The 15,553-nt window shown below is 38.2% G+C and overlaps 2 protein-coding genes across 4 annotated transcripts in view; one reads left to right on the top strand and one right to left on the bottom strand.

Annotated features, from left to right (window-relative positions):
• The window catches only part of MFSD6 (major facilitator superfamily domain containing 6), a 74,920-nt gene that overhangs the window by 6,497 nt on the left and 52,870 nt on the right, over positions 1 to 15,553 (bottom strand). For all 3 annotated transcript variants that reach the window (XM_061185781.1, XM_061185797.1, XM_061185788.1), the window contains 2 exons: positions 14,961 to 15,058; positions 199 to 360 (listed from right to left, as the gene is read on the bottom strand). In XM_061185781.1, coding sequence (XP_061041764.1) covers positions 199 to 360; positions 14,961 to 15,058 — 260 coding nt within the window. The remainder of the gene's footprint in view (positions 1 to 198; positions 361 to 14,960; positions 15,059 to 15,553) is intronic.
• The window catches only part of NEMP2 (nuclear envelope integral membrane protein 2), a 59,918-nt gene that overhangs the window by 38,937 nt on the left and 5,428 nt on the right, over positions 1 to 15,553 (top strand). The gene's annotated exons all lie outside the window — the stretch shown is intronic.

Genomic DNA, 15,553 nt, shown 5'->3' with positions numbered 1-15,553 from the left:
GGCTCTAATCATCTTAACTACTGAAGCATACTGCTCTGCAATTTTGACTACCATGAAAGCTAGAAAGAGAATATATGAACAGTGGAGTTTAGCTTCTGGCAATCTTCAGTAATAATTTGAGTGTTTATTGAGGGGTTGCTAAAAAAATTTGTAAGTTTTCATCAAAGAAGAAAGGGAAAAAGAGAAAACCATTCTTACCAAAATAATTGACTAACACGCCTCCGATCATGGCTCCACAACCTCTCCCCAAACCCAGATGAAGGCCCTGCAGGATGCCCTGAGCAGACGTCCTCAGCTCTGGGGGAACCGCGGCGCTGAGATAAGAAATGCAGGCTGCCCAGATGGCCGCGTGTGTCACTCCTGGAGAGGAAGAGAAGTGGGCAGGGTGACTGATCAGCACTCCTTACATTACTCTTTTTTGGAACATGAGTTATTTACTTAACTAGATACATATATATATATATATACACACACACACACACATATATATACCTAATAAAGATAAATATTTTATTTGTGGTAAAATACACATAACAAAATTTATCGTTTAAACATTTTTAAGTGTATGGTTCAGTGGCTTTAAGTACATTCACAGTGTTGTGCAACCATCACTACCATCCATCTCCAGAATTTTTTTATCATCCCAAACTGAAATTCAGCACCCATTAAACAATACTATCTCCAGGCCCTGAGAAACACCATTTACCTTCTGTCTATGAATATGACTGCTCTGGGTACCTCATATAAGTGGAATCATACAGTGTTTGTCCTTTGGTGTCTGGCTTATTTCACTTAGCACAATGTCTTCAGAGTTCATCCATGTTGTAGCATGTGCCAGAATTTCCTTTTTAAGGCTAAAGGATATGTAGCCTTGTAACGTTGTTTATCCATTCATCTGTTAATGGACATTTGGGCTGTTTCCACCTTTTGGCTATTGTGAATGCTGCTGCTGTGAACACTGATGTGCAAGTATCTGAGTCCCTGCTGTCAGTTCTTTTGGGTATATACCTAAAAGTGGAATTACTAGGTCATATGGTAATAATATATTTAATACTTTGAGGGACTGTTTTCCACAGTAGCTGCACCATTTTACATTACTACTAGAAATGCACAAGAGTTCCAATTTTTCCACATCTCACCAGATGTTATTTTCTGTGTTTTTTTATAATAGCAATCCTAATGGGTATGAAGTGGTATCTCATTGTGCTTTTGATTTGCATTCCCTAATGGCTAGTGATATTGATCATCTTTTTATGTGTTTTTTGGCCATTTGTAAATCTTCTTTAGAGAAAGTCTTTTGTCCATTTTCAAATTGGGTTGTTTGGGGTTTTTGCTGTTGAGTTGTCAGAGTTCCTTATATATTTTGGATATTGACCTCTTACTGGGTACCTATTTTGACATTAAGAACAGATATATAGATCAACGGAACAGAATAGACCCCCAGAAATAAACCCATGCATGTACAGTCAATTAATCTACAACAAAGGAGGCAAGAATATACAGTGGAGAGAAGACAGTCTCTTCAACAAGTGGTGTTGGGAAAGCTGGACAGCTACGTGTAAATCAATGAAACTAGAACACTCCCTCATGCCATATACAAAAAATAAACTCAAAATGGTTTAAAGACCTAAATGTAAGACATGACACCATAAAGTTCCTATAAGAGAATATAGGCAAAACATTCTCAGACATAAATCGTAGCAATATTTTCTTAGATCAGTCTCCCAAGGCAAAAGAAATAAAAAGCAAAAATAAACAAATGGGACTTGATCAAACTTAAAAGGTTTTGCACAGCGAAGGAAACCATCAACAAAATGAAAAGACAATCTAAGAAATGGGAAAAAATATCTGTAAATGATGTAGCCGACAAGGAGTTAATATCCAAAATATATAAACAGCTCATACAACTCAATATCATAAAAACAAACAAGCCAATCAAAAACACGGGCAGAAGACCTAAATAGAAATTTCTCCAAAGAAGACATAGAGATGGCCAACATGCACATGAAAAGATGCTCATCACTGCTAATTATCAGAAATGCAAATCAAAACCACAATGAAGTATCACCTCACACGGGTCAGAATGGCCATCGTTAAAAAGTCTAGAGAGGGTGTGGAGTAAAGGGAACCCTCCTACACTGTTGGTGGGAATGTAAATTGGTGCAAACACTATGGAAAACAGTATGGCGTTTCCTTTAAAAGCTAAAAATAGAGGTACCAATCCCACTCCTCGGTATATATCCGGAAAAAATTCTAATTTGAAAAGGTACGTGCACCCCAACGTTCATAGCAGCACCGTTTACAATAGCCAAGACACGAAAGCAACCCAAGTGCCCATCAACAGATGATTGGCTTAAGAAGATGTGGTATATATACATATATATATATGTACATACACACAGTGGAATACTACTCAGCCATAAAAAAAGAATGAAATATTACCATTTGCAGCAACATGTATGGACCTAGAAATATTATACTTAGTGAAGTAAATCAGACAGAGAAAGACAAATACTATACAGTATCACTTATATGTGGAATCTAAAAAATAATACAAATGAATCTATATACAAACCAGAAACAGACTCACATAGAAAACAAACATATGGTTACCAAAAGCAAGAGGGAGGGCAGGAGGGGTGACAAATTAGGAGTATGGGATTAACAGATACTAACTACTATACATAAGTAGATAAGCAACAAGGATTTACTTATAGCATAGGAAATTATATTCAGTATCTTATAACAACTTATAATGGAATATAATCTGAAAAAAATATAACTGAATCACTTTGCTGTAATCTGAAACCAACACAGTATTGTAAATCAACTGTACTTCACTTTTAAAAGATTATTTCCCATTTTTTCCATTATAATTAGCACTATGATTAACATTTTTGGAGATACAGCTTTTTACATATCTTATTTACATTGGCTATAATTCTACAAGTGGGGTTAATGATTCAAAGAATATAATATTTTTTTTGCCTTTTAATATACAGCTCCAATTTGTTTTCCAAGAGTGTACAGACTATTTACAATGCCTCATTACCAGTTTCATTATATCTTCACCATTTGTTGGCAGGGAGGGGAGGGTAAAGATAACAGGTGAAAGAAAATTTGATCATTATTTTAATGTACAGCAACTGTGCACTGTATGAATTTAAATCTTTATTAGAGCACTGCTTTAAGTGTAATAGGAAGAGGGACTTCCTTGGTGGTCCAGTGGTAGAAGAATCCACCTTCCAATGCAGGGGACGTGGGTTCAATCCCTAGTCGGGGAACTAAGATCCCACATGCCGCGGGGCAACTAAGCCCACGCGCCACAACTATTGAACTCGCACGTCCCAGTGAGAGAGCCCACGTGCCACAAACTACAGAGCCCACATGCCCTGGAGCCCGCGTGCCACAACTAGAAAGAGAAAACCTGCATGCCACAACTAGAGAGAAACCCGAGCAGACTGCATGCCATAACGAAAAAGATCCCACATGCCTCAACAAAGATCCCGTATGCCACAACTCAGACCCAATGCAGCCAAAAAACTAATAAGGAAAATAAATGTAATAGGAAGATATTGTCACAACAGGTTTTATAGATAGCTGGAAAGGATTAAGAGATCATCTGGTTCTGCCTAGATTAAGTCTTGGACTTGCTTCCTGAAAAATAATCTCATTTGGAGATAATATCATCAGAAATTCTTAACCCATGTTTTAGAAAATTAAACTGAAAGATTAATATTCATTTAAGATTTAATCTGACATTAGTCTGCTTCTGGCCAAAATGGAATAACAGGGACTGGATTTACTTCCTTCTTGAAACAACAAACAACTGGACAAAATATATGAAACAATAGTTCCCAAGACACTGGACATCACCAACAAGAACAGTGATCTCAGAGAGATGGGAAACAAGGAGGAGCCCTAGCTTACTGCCTGGTCAGAGTTTGAAAGCTGCAGGGCACAGAGGGGGAACCGGTGAGTTGAGGAGATGGAGCTGACAGTCTGGGGAGACCAAGGCACCTGGAGCTCCAGGTCAGAGTACCAGAGAGGAGAGAGTTTCACAGAAACTCCAGAGATCTGCAGATGGTTTCCCTCAAGTATTCAGCAGAGTACTGATCAGCAAGAGCGTGTATAGAAACTATCCAAAGCCAGGGAAAGAACCGCCCAAAAGCATTACAGAAAGCATTCCTCAGAACCCATACAGGGCTGGGAATAATACCTGTTTCCACCAGCCAAACTGGAAAAACTCATGATTCCTGGGATTGGTAAAAGGGTACTCAAAAATTGGTACTCAAAAGGGTCTTGTGTTAGTATTATGAAAGAGTTAGCCCTAGTTTAAACACTGCTCTGGTACCATCTAAGTAATGTTTAAAAGCAAGACTAAAAAGGATCACACTAGTTCCAAGTAATCTAGTTGTGTCCCAGAACAAAGCTCAAGAATATTTGTAGGAATACAAAAATATCCAGCACCTAACAAGGTAAAATTCACAATGTCGGACATATAATCAAATTACCAGTATGATTTTACTTAAGTAGATCCATAATAGAATGAACACTATTTTCACTGGGTACATTAGATTATATGCCCTATAGTAAACTGAGAAATATCAAAATAATTTTTCTTATATGTTTCAGTAATAATTTCAAGTAGGCTGTTTTTTAACTAGAAAGATGGAAGAGGCAGTATGCACACTTAATTAATTTCCACAGAATTCAAATGAAGTATTTGCTTTATCTGACTAAACAATTGCAGTACCTTAGATAATGCCAGCCTTCTCAGAATTGAATAATGCCTGGATAGAGTCTTAACTGTAAATGTTGACACAGTAGTACACAATTAAAATATTATATATTTTAAAGAATAGATTATTAAAGATGCTGCTAACTCCATTTCTTTTCAGATATGCATAGTTTTTCATTAACACTAAGGAAGAAACTCAAAAATATTATGAGAAATAAAATGAAATTTATTCAACATTAATTAGATTCAATAGTAACATCCAGCATAGATTTTGGAAATTATTTCTTAAAGGTGAATCATCAAAGACCTGAAACCACATCAAATGGTTGTCAATTAACTTTAATGGTGATGCCAAGACTATTGTTATGTCTATGTTTGAGCAATCAATTACAGGATTTACAAGTAGGCAAAGATGGGTCTATGTATTTATGTGACCAAAACAGTAACAAATATATTTTTGCTATAATTCTAGATCAAATATAATTCTAGCAGTTATTCTCTTAAATGTGAAGGCTTGCACACACACAAAATCTTCCAATAATAGGGTTTCTTTTTTTTTTTTTTTAATTCTAAGGGTTTTCTAAACCTTTGAGTCTTCTAAGATAATTAAAGCATTTTCCAGCAGGATGACTTAAATTAGGATACTTTTAAACTATTGTTAAAATTTGTTGGCTGGTATTAAGTGGCAGTTATAAAAGAGTCTCTGTAGTTAGAATTCCAGAGTTTCCTCGTTGCTTTTTTGGGACTGATTAGATCACTGGAAACTACATTCTTTAAAGCAACTCAGGGCATTAACTGAAGGGAAAAATAGTAAAGCATTCAGTAAAAAATTTTTTCTCTGGTACTAAAAGCAGAAGAATGAAAGCCATTTGGCTTGTATGTTCCAACATTTTCCAGGGTAGATGTAGAATTAAAATTGGTTTCTCTGAAATACCTTTATTTCAAAATATCATGTAAATAGAAGAATCCATATTACTTCCTAGAAAAGAACTAGCAAATGTAAATCCACAAGAGGGGATTGGGTTGATAACAATACCTTGTATACAAATGACAACTGTGGAGTTTTGGTTCTTGTTCTTAAACTTGAATATGCAACCTAGTAATCATATTAATAATCTGAAACTCTTGCCAATCTTTTTACTACACTTGTGTTCTGGTCCTCTATAATAAAGCAATCTAGAAATCTAAAAAAAAAAAATTCCATCATTTTCCGTATTTGTAAAATTGTATTTTAGGTATAAAACAACTTTATTTTAAAATTTAGAGGGTAAAAGATATCATAAGCAGAAAAAAGAAAATGTTTCTACTTCTTTCCCTTTTATTAGAGAACTGTGAAAAAGGAGTAGATGATTATCCTCTACATGATGAAATAAATAAGCAAATGTATTGTGTCACTGGTAAATGTGTTTACCCTAGAGCTATACCTTTTTAAACCTTTTAGTATGAGGTAACTAAGTTGGTGGATCAAACAATAAGAATAAAAGGATGTTACCTCTGTGACTGACAGTAGTAACAAAGGCACATGAAATGACTCTCCTTGCAATATGTTATTAACTCTTCCTTGGCTACTTGTTACAAAACTACTGATAATTTTGAGTGGCAATTCAACACCAACTCACATAACAGGTGCTTAATAAATACGTTTGAGTGGCAATTCAACACCATATGTTAACTGACAACAAATAACGCTCAAAGACCACATAGGTCATGGAAACTTAGCTTCTCAGTCCTTTCTTACCTTTACTGGGGTCCCTCGGGATTACCTTCAAGGCTAACAGAAACTCAGAGATATTTTCACACCACCTACTGCCAAGACCTTAACTGTTTGTGAATACACTACATTTGAATAACCTAGAACCATTAGAAATAATTATGATTAACATTTAATTTCTCTCATTAATAACATTATTATAGCAGCTTACTCTACCAGGAGCTGTGCTACGTATTTTACGTAGATTATCTCCTTTATTCTTCCTAGTAATAGGTACCATTTTTTTCTTCATTTTCCAAAAAGGCACAGAGAGATTAAAGTGCCTTGTTCAGAGTGACACAGACAACAGGGTAGTGGAACAGGATTTGAACCCAAGGTGTCTAAGCTCGGAACTTCAGTGCTTAAGTACTATACTATACATCCTCATAACCACTGTTAAAAGTATTCTATAATAAATGTAATCATCTAATTTGAGAGGTTTTCTTGATAATATCAAACATGCCCAATAATCTATCAATTTTTTTAAAATGTACATTCTTACTACCTTCTTCCCCTCCCTCCTAAAAGAGTTCACATCACACATAATATCAAGTTTTTTATATGCCCCAAATAACTCTTTACCTTATAATATTCAACATTCTTACCTGATTCTGCAACACAAATTTCAAGATTGTTCAGTCTTGGCCCACAAGAATGCTCTAGTGCAATACATGGCATGTACTGATATGAACAAGAAAAAATCCTTTCTTCCCAAGAAGACAGCTTCTTTTTGTACAGTGCTGCTTGGCTTGGGGAAATCACATCATAATGGCTGGGAGGGGTGAGAACTGATGCGGTATCGGGGAACTAGTATTGTTTTGTTTTGTTTTTCTTGCTCTGCCACTGACTTGTGCTTACTGAACAAAACATACATATCCCTTTAGCAGTGGCACACTAAATCAGTTGTGACAAACCTTTTCCATTGATGGAACAAAGCATACATTTCAATTAGCTCCATGTACCTCTCAAATGCTGAGATTAAAAAAAGTTTCTGAAAGATCAACCTGGTAAAAACCAGTAAGAGACTACTCTTCAAAAAACAACGCAAGAAAACAAAAACCAAACCAAAGCAAAAACAAACCCTCCACTGGGCAGGCAATAAAAGGAGTCAGTATTGGTTAAGGTAATGCTCCTGTTGTAAGAGAGAAACCTCAGAATCTTAGTGGTTTCACCCATTAGATGTTTTCTTTTCTTGCCCATATAAAGTCCAATGGTCCAGGGACAGGAAGAGTAGCAGCTCTGCTTTAGTCATTCAGGGACCCAGGCTGCAGAGACTCTGTCTTCTTCCTCACATGGTTACCCTGGGCACCGATATCCAGCAGAGGACGGAGGAGAGGATGGAACATGGAAAATGTTATGGGCTGGGTTTAGAAGTGACACGTCATTCCTGCTTACATTCCACTGGGCAGAATCAGTCATACGCTCATACCTAACTGCAAGGAAGGCTAGGAAGTGGGGTCCAGTGTGTGTCCATGAAGAAAAGGAAGTAGCAGGTGAACAACAAGCCAGTATCTCTGCCAAAGTCAGGGCCACCAACAGCAATGGACCTTCCAAAAAGAGTAGAGGACCCCACAAAGAGCAGTGGACCTAGCAGAAGCTTCATGAACCTTCTTGTGTCACATGAAAGCGACTTTATATATGACACGCAACAATCAGCACTTCCACGCCCTCCCATGTGCAGCACTGCAAGAATCTCCTGCATTCATTCACTCAATAGTCCTTACTGAGCACCCAGACCACGTGCCGGAGCCCTTGCTCTGCACCGAGACTGTGACGATATACAGAACACGTGTTTAACCACCACAAAGCCTATAGTCTGGTGGGTGGAAGGGGGCAGGATTTACCTGAAGGAGGAGCAAACTGAGCTCCTTGAGGAGAACAAACATACCAGGACCTGGCACAGGGCTTGACGCATAACAGCAGCTGAGCAAAAGAGAGCTGAAATGAAACTGAGCAGGCAGTGGCCTGCGGGCTGGGATATGAGGAAGAAAGCACTTGTGGATAAAAGGTACCCTGGGTAACAATGGAGAAAAATTCCAACTCCCATGTATGAGTAAAAATGGAAAGAAGAAATGAAGTTTCTATAAGCTTCACTTTGCAAGTTAAAAAAAGAAAGACATGTAAGTTGCTTTAAAAAAAAAAAGTCTATAACTAATATACAACAATGTTTTGGGGGCCTTCGTGAATTTTACATGCTGGCATTATACCCTTGGCATACCTTAAAACAGGTCTTAGGAGACTGCCACCCCAAACTGCCTGTGTTTAAGGGCAAGACTTAACAACACTATATACTATATGCCCAATGTCTCCTCATAGCAAGCCACACATGAGAACTGCTTTTACAGCAAAGCCAGTAAAAATTTCACTTCCCCAAAGATAACTTTAAAAACACTGTACACTGACTAGTCATTTATGGCCGGGCTTTCATGCATAATTGCAATGTAACCTCTTAGGGTAGAATCTTCTAAGTTACATTTCCCCTGGTCCTGATTTTTATTATAACTTTTTATTTTACTTTTATTGCATGTTACTTAACATTTATTGAAGGCTAACTATGTGCCAGGTAATATGCTATATACTTTGCATAGAATAGTTTATTTAATACTCATATTAGCCTATTCTGTAGCACAAAAGTCTAAGAGGCTTAAAGTGATTAAGCAGCTTGCCTAAAGGACACAGAGCTTATAGGCAGGGGAGCTGGAACACAAGATAGTCTAATTCAAGCCTGAGTACTTTATGGTTTCCAGCTTACTGCATATTTTGGTAAGCTGTCTCAAATAATTTGTAGAATGAGGTGGGGCATAAGTTAAGTAAATGATTAAAACACACTGCTGTTTTTACAAATGTGCAATGGATGGCAGGATGGTATCCTAGGGAAAAAGCTAACATATTAAAGATTCAACTTTTAAATTTAGTTTTCAGCTTTCCTTCACATATTTATAAGCTTCTGAGATAGAACTTCCTCTATTATTCAAAAGCTTTAATAATTAGAAAATATCAACTATAGTACATTTTGCAGGGGACTGTGAAATCAAACAACAAGCATTTACAGTATATCTTCCTGTGTGCATGCTTCCTTGGAGAATTCAAAAACTGTAAGGCGTGGTCTTTGCACTTAAGGGTTAAAACTAAGTCAGAAAGTAAAACTAGTATTTGTTAAATAAAATAATTGGGTAACAATTAAGTGCTAAACTGTGTAACATAGTCCGTAACTCTGAGAACAATTCAGAAAAGGAAGAGCTAAGTGTCAGATGCAGTTTGCCAGAAAAGGATTGTTGCAGCAGAAGATATTTAAAATGAATTCTGAAGGGACAAAATAATGTCTATTTTTAAGAGATTGTATAAGAACTTTTAGTAACTGTAAAGCATGGGAATGATAAAGAATAAAACTGCTCTATTACAATTTATGACTATTCTGATTAAAAATTAACTTTAGCAGTAACATCAATGACATCCGTATGCCAATTTATTCACTGAAATACTAAACTTAGAGCATTTTGTATATCTTATATATTCATGTGACAAGCTACTTGTGTTTTAAGGGTTAAGTCAGACAGAAAATTTCCAATATGGATGATAACAGCCTGGAATCACGGCCAGAATTTCCACTGTCAGATAAGGGCTACATTGTAATGCTTTCATAATTTCTCCATGTTCTTCCGGAACATGAGAGGAAGGAAAACATGATTCTCACTCGGCTGAGTAGGCATACTAAATAAGAGAGTAAAGCTTCATAAATGTCAGTTCAAGCTTTCCTACTGGTGACATTAAAAAACTATCTTTCATCAAAATCTTAACCCGGATCCTACCGATCAAGCAACCTGCAGAGAAGGACGCGACACAGACCTCATTTTCACCCTTCAGTGCTTGAGCCATTAATTTGAGTACCACAAAAGGACCTCTTTAGTTACAGCAGCCCTGGTCTGGCCTTACTCTCCTTAAATACATTTTAATAGCAAAAATAATTTGAATCACATTCATCTCAAAGTCTTGCAAGGATTCACAACAAACACCGGCATAAAAATGAGCATAACAAATTTGACTTTGATTTTTATCATAAGTGTATACTCCGGATCACAATCAAGAATATGTTTAAATACTTCTCGTGCAGAAGTAAAGGAGAAAAACACGTGGGTTCTTAAAATGAGATCTTATAAATAAATATAAACTATCCTAATCCCTCCACTGCACCCAGCAATGCTTTTAGGCACTTAGACCCACTGTCTCTTTTTAAAATAAATTACAGACTCCTTATAAGTAGGAAATACATCTTCTGCTTCTTTACATGGTGGCACCCATTGCCTACTGAATAACATGTTTGCTGCAAAAGACAAGTGAACGGCTAAAAGGCTGCAAGAGACACTGGCTACTAAATGTGAGAAAGATCATAGGAAAGAAACATCCTCATAATCTCCAACAGTCTTACCTTGACCCTAAAATAGATACCCACATAGCCTCCTTCCTAGGGGTCTAGAGAGGAGGAAATTTGCTTTATCCCCATCCCATCTGCTAATTATTACCAACATAGCCTGAGGAGACAAATGCTGAGATGACGACCAAGAGCTTCAGGGAATGAAGGATAACAAGGAATCTTCCTCCGTCAGTTACAGGTAACCCCAAAGAGGAAGAGATGAGTAGCCAGAGATATGGAATAAAGCACATCCCTTGTCTCCTCCCCTTCCGTTGCTCCACTAGGTGGTACGAGTTCTCATGGTGTTTTGGGGATGAGGCACGGGGTGAAAGGTTGAAGAGCTAGACCTCACCTCTATTTTTTTTTTTTTTAACTTTTTTTTTTTTTAATTTATTTATTATTTTTATTTTTGGCTGCGTTGGGTCTTCGTTTCTGTGCGAGGGCTTTCTCTAGTTGCGGCAAGCGGGGTCCACTCTTCATCGCGATGCGCGGGCCTCTCACTATCGCGGCCTCTCTTGTTGCGGAGCACAGGCTCCAGACGCACAGGCTCAGTAGTTGTGGCTCACGGGCCTAGTTGCTCCGCGGCATGTGGGATCTTCCCAGACCAGGGCTCGAACCCGTGTCCCCTGCATTGGCAGGCAGATTCTCAACCACTGCGCCACCAGGGAAGCCCCCACCTCTATTTTTTAAGAAGACCCTCTGTGTGGCGCTGGGGCCGGAATCAAAGAGTGGAAGTGCTGACTGTTCAGTGTCACGACCATCAGTGATGAGAGCCAATGTCCTGCTTCCCCACCCTCCCCCTCCTAAGGCTGGGTCTTTGGAAATCATCAGGTAGCAGTTCCAGTCAAGGGATTAAGGGGCATCTATCATGATAGTGGGCTTGTCCTGTAATTAAATCATTCCATGTTTTGTCATCATTTCTTGTTTTACTGCATCCTAAGTAGAGCTGCCTTAAGCACAGGGACTTTAAAGTCATTTGGATGAGCCTTGTAAATTTGGAAGAATTCAGACTGGAAAAACAAACCTGTTCAGTTAGAAGTGTGTTCCTATGAAACAGGATTTATTCCGCATAGATAATCCACTGTTTTCCGTAGGGTGGGCATGGGTCAAACAAAGGCAAGGGATTTTTTGTTGTACAGCCAAAACACTCAGCACTCACTTCTGCCAGGGAATGAAACCGTCTCCTCCAGTTTTAGACGCAAAGAGCTCTGTGGAACTGGTCACAGAGCCCTGTGTTAGATGCGGAGACTCCCCGTATTTACAGGTTCCCCCTTTTTACTTGCTTCAGATCAGTAACTAGGTTTCTACTGGCACGGGGGAAATAAAATGAAACACAGAGGTATAAACTGTAGCCTGCCATGGGAAGCAGGGAAAACTGCCCTAAGGTGCACATAAATACATATTATACAAATATGTACTGGGTCAGCAGCTTAGGATGACAAACCCATCGAGCCCTAGCCAAAGCCTCCCACTCAGGTTTCCTGAGATGCCATTCCGCTCTCCATGGCTGTGCTTTGGCACGTGGCTCTTCTCTGTGCCAAAATGTCTGCTTCTCTTTAGGCCACCGGGTGGGGTCCTGGTCACCCTTCAAAATCCAGCTTATCTGTGATTTCCTTGGGGAATCTTTTAATAATATCATCCTCCCAGGGCTTCCCTGGTGGCGCAGTGGTTGAGAATCTGCCTGCTAATGCAGGGGACATGGGTTCGAGCCCTGGTCTGGGAAGATCCCACATGCTGCGGAGCGACTAGGCCCGTGAGCCACAACAACTGAGCCTGCGCGTCTGGAGTCTGTGCTCTGCAACAAGAGAGGCCGCGATAGTGAAAGGCCCGCGCACCGCGATGAAGAGTGGCCCCCACTTGCCGCAACTAGAGAAAGCCCTCGCACAGAAACGAAGACCCAACACAGCCAAAAATAAATAAATAAACAAATAAAATTTAAATAAATAAATAAATAATATCATCCTCCCACTCTCTGCTTCACAAAGCTAATCATTCCCTCCATGGAGCTCCTTCTCTGTTACCTGGCACATTTTTCTGATTCCATCTAATCCATCTAACACACTGGGTAGCAATTATGTATTTACACATCTGGCTTCCAGAACAGACAGTGAGACCTTGAGGTCTAAGTTAATATATTGTTTTTTAATTATATTCCCAGCACTCAGCATGCTGCGTGACTCTTGGTGGCTATTTAACATACCTTTAATAAATTAACAGGAAAAAAGACGTTTTCGATTCGCAACAGCATTTGTTTTTTCCCTCTTATAAAATTCTTCTCTTGTTATAAATGTCTTCTTTAACCACTGTTTTAAAAAAGCTTCTCTCTTTTGCTCTCTTTTCTTTTTTTTAATATATATATATTTATTTATTTATTTGGCTGCACCGGGTCTTAGTTGCAGCACACAGGATCTTCAGTTGCGGCATGTGGGATCTAGTTCCCTGACCAGGGATCGAACCCAGGCCCCTTGCACTGGGAAGTGCAGAGTCTTAGCCACTGGACCACCAGGGAAGTCCCTGCTCTATTTTCTTAAGTCACTAAGGCAAACCATCCTTTTTTATCTAATTCATATTAAATTAAAAGGAGAGAAAAAGGTATATGCATGTATTATTCATGTATTATTATAACAGGTATACCAGTTTTTTTGTTTTTTGTTGTTTTTTTTAAGTAAGAGTCTGCACATGGTGTCATACCAATAAATAAAGCAGTTAAGTCAGGCGAGCACCCTGCCTCGTAGAATAGAGTCAGAATTAGAGGTGGGAACCCCTAAGGCTGTGTTGCTTATACCTTGTTGTTGCACATTTCTTTCCTGCAGTTCATATTTTGTGCTTTGTTTTTCTTACATGACACAATACTGAGATGTATGCCCCACCTCAAGACTATTCAAGAGTTCTAATTATTACAAACAATAATTTATTATAAGACCAAATTTCCATTTTCTATATATTTATAAACAAAATCTCTTTTCATCATTTATACCACTGCATCAGACCTGAGAAAAGCACCTTTAAAGTGTGTACATATTTGAATTTTATAATTTTAATGTGACTATAAATTATGTCTCCTTTCATTAGGATAGGTTTTTTATTTTTCATTGCCACGATGGGATTTGGTGAATGAGCTTTTGCATTTTATACATTTTGTTTAGATATATAATTGTGAGTCTTTCATCTTAGATATTATGATAAAGAATTATGTTGATTGTACGGCATTTGCATCCTCAGGGTTAGGGAAAATGACAATGGCAATCTATAAAGCTAATAAAATTGTATATAGTCATAGACTGTTTGGTACAATTAATGATTTAGGAGCCTGGGCAGCCCCGGAAGACCTCAACTCCAATGATGTTATCCTGAACCTTTATTTTAATCATAATGCCAATCACCAAATGGTTTAGCCAAGCTGCTAACAGAACTTCTCAGGATACAGTCTGGATTATATGAGCTAATGAATAGAAATCAATGCTTTCACTGCTCTTAAGCCACATGGCAAGAAATTTTTTTCAAAGTTACATGTTGAAGGGTCCAGTGAAGCAAAGAGAAGAACTCAGGTCAGGATATTTGAGCAAAGATTTTAAAGGTGCATGGGAAAACAACAGCCTGACTATAAAGCTTTAGTTACAAATCACTAGATGTGATCAAAGTAACTGAAGAAATAAAATAATTATGACAACCTTTTTTTTCTTTTTTTGCAGTAAGTATAGTTAACCTACAAAAATACCAAAATCTTTAAAATATAAATCCTTTTATATTTAAAACCACCTTTGGATGTGTACACCTAACAATTGTACATGAGAGTTTATTGCAGAGTTCCTCTTTCTTTGTTTAATCACAAGGGTGTGGGAAATAATCCAGCTTTGTTTGGTTCAACAAACACAGAGCACTCAGAGGAACTGAAGAACCAGCCCCCTGACGTAACCTGTTCCTTCACAACCACTTCAAACTCATATAAAACAGTGCCTCTGCCCTTCCTTTGTAGAGTCAGATGCTGAAGGCCACTGAACTTTCATGTAGTCATAACTCAGGTAGAAAAATAATTCTAATTCCAACTGTTAACTTGCCTTGAAGAACTTCCATGGGGAGAACAGTCCAGGCATTTTCCAGGTAGGAAATATAAATATAGCGAGCCGTATTGCAGGCCAGGCCAATGTACAGAACCCTAAAAAAAGCAAAGGAAAATAAGTTGAGGCTCTGGTAGAGATACAAAACATGCAAATATCACCTAGTTTTTCCCCTGCCCCAAACATCCATCATCCAGCAGACAGTGTTCCAAACTCAGAAGTGGGGAAGCTAAAGGACAATTAAATTTAACCATGAACTCTTAGGAATAAGAAACCTGCTTCTAACATATCTGCTCTCAGCCTTTTCAAAATGCTTGTTAATATAAAAGCAAACATCACCCTTCCTGAAACTTAATTAGTAGCAGAGATGATGCTTTTTTAAGATAGTCTGGGCATACTGCCATCTGTAATGACATTGCTGGCTTCCTTCCAGGTGGCTGTAGGGTAAATATGCCTGGGATTGTAGCCACTTCACTATGATGGGGGAAGGACAGCCTAAAAATGAGAACACGTGAATATGTGGCCTCACTTGCGATACCCAAGACACCAAGCAGTTTCACAAAGAGACTCTCAAGGTCATTGAAAACTATCAT

Source organism: Eubalaena glacialis, chromosome 1, assembly GCF_028564815.1.
Source record: "Eubalaena glacialis isolate mEubGla1 chromosome 1, mEubGla1.1.hap2.+ XY, whole genome shotgun sequence".
In the NCBI taxonomy this organism is placed as follows: Eukaryota; Metazoa; Chordata; class Mammalia; order Artiodactyla; family Balaenidae; genus Eubalaena; species Eubalaena glacialis.
This window is presented reverse-complemented; position numbering and strand designations above follow the sequence as displayed.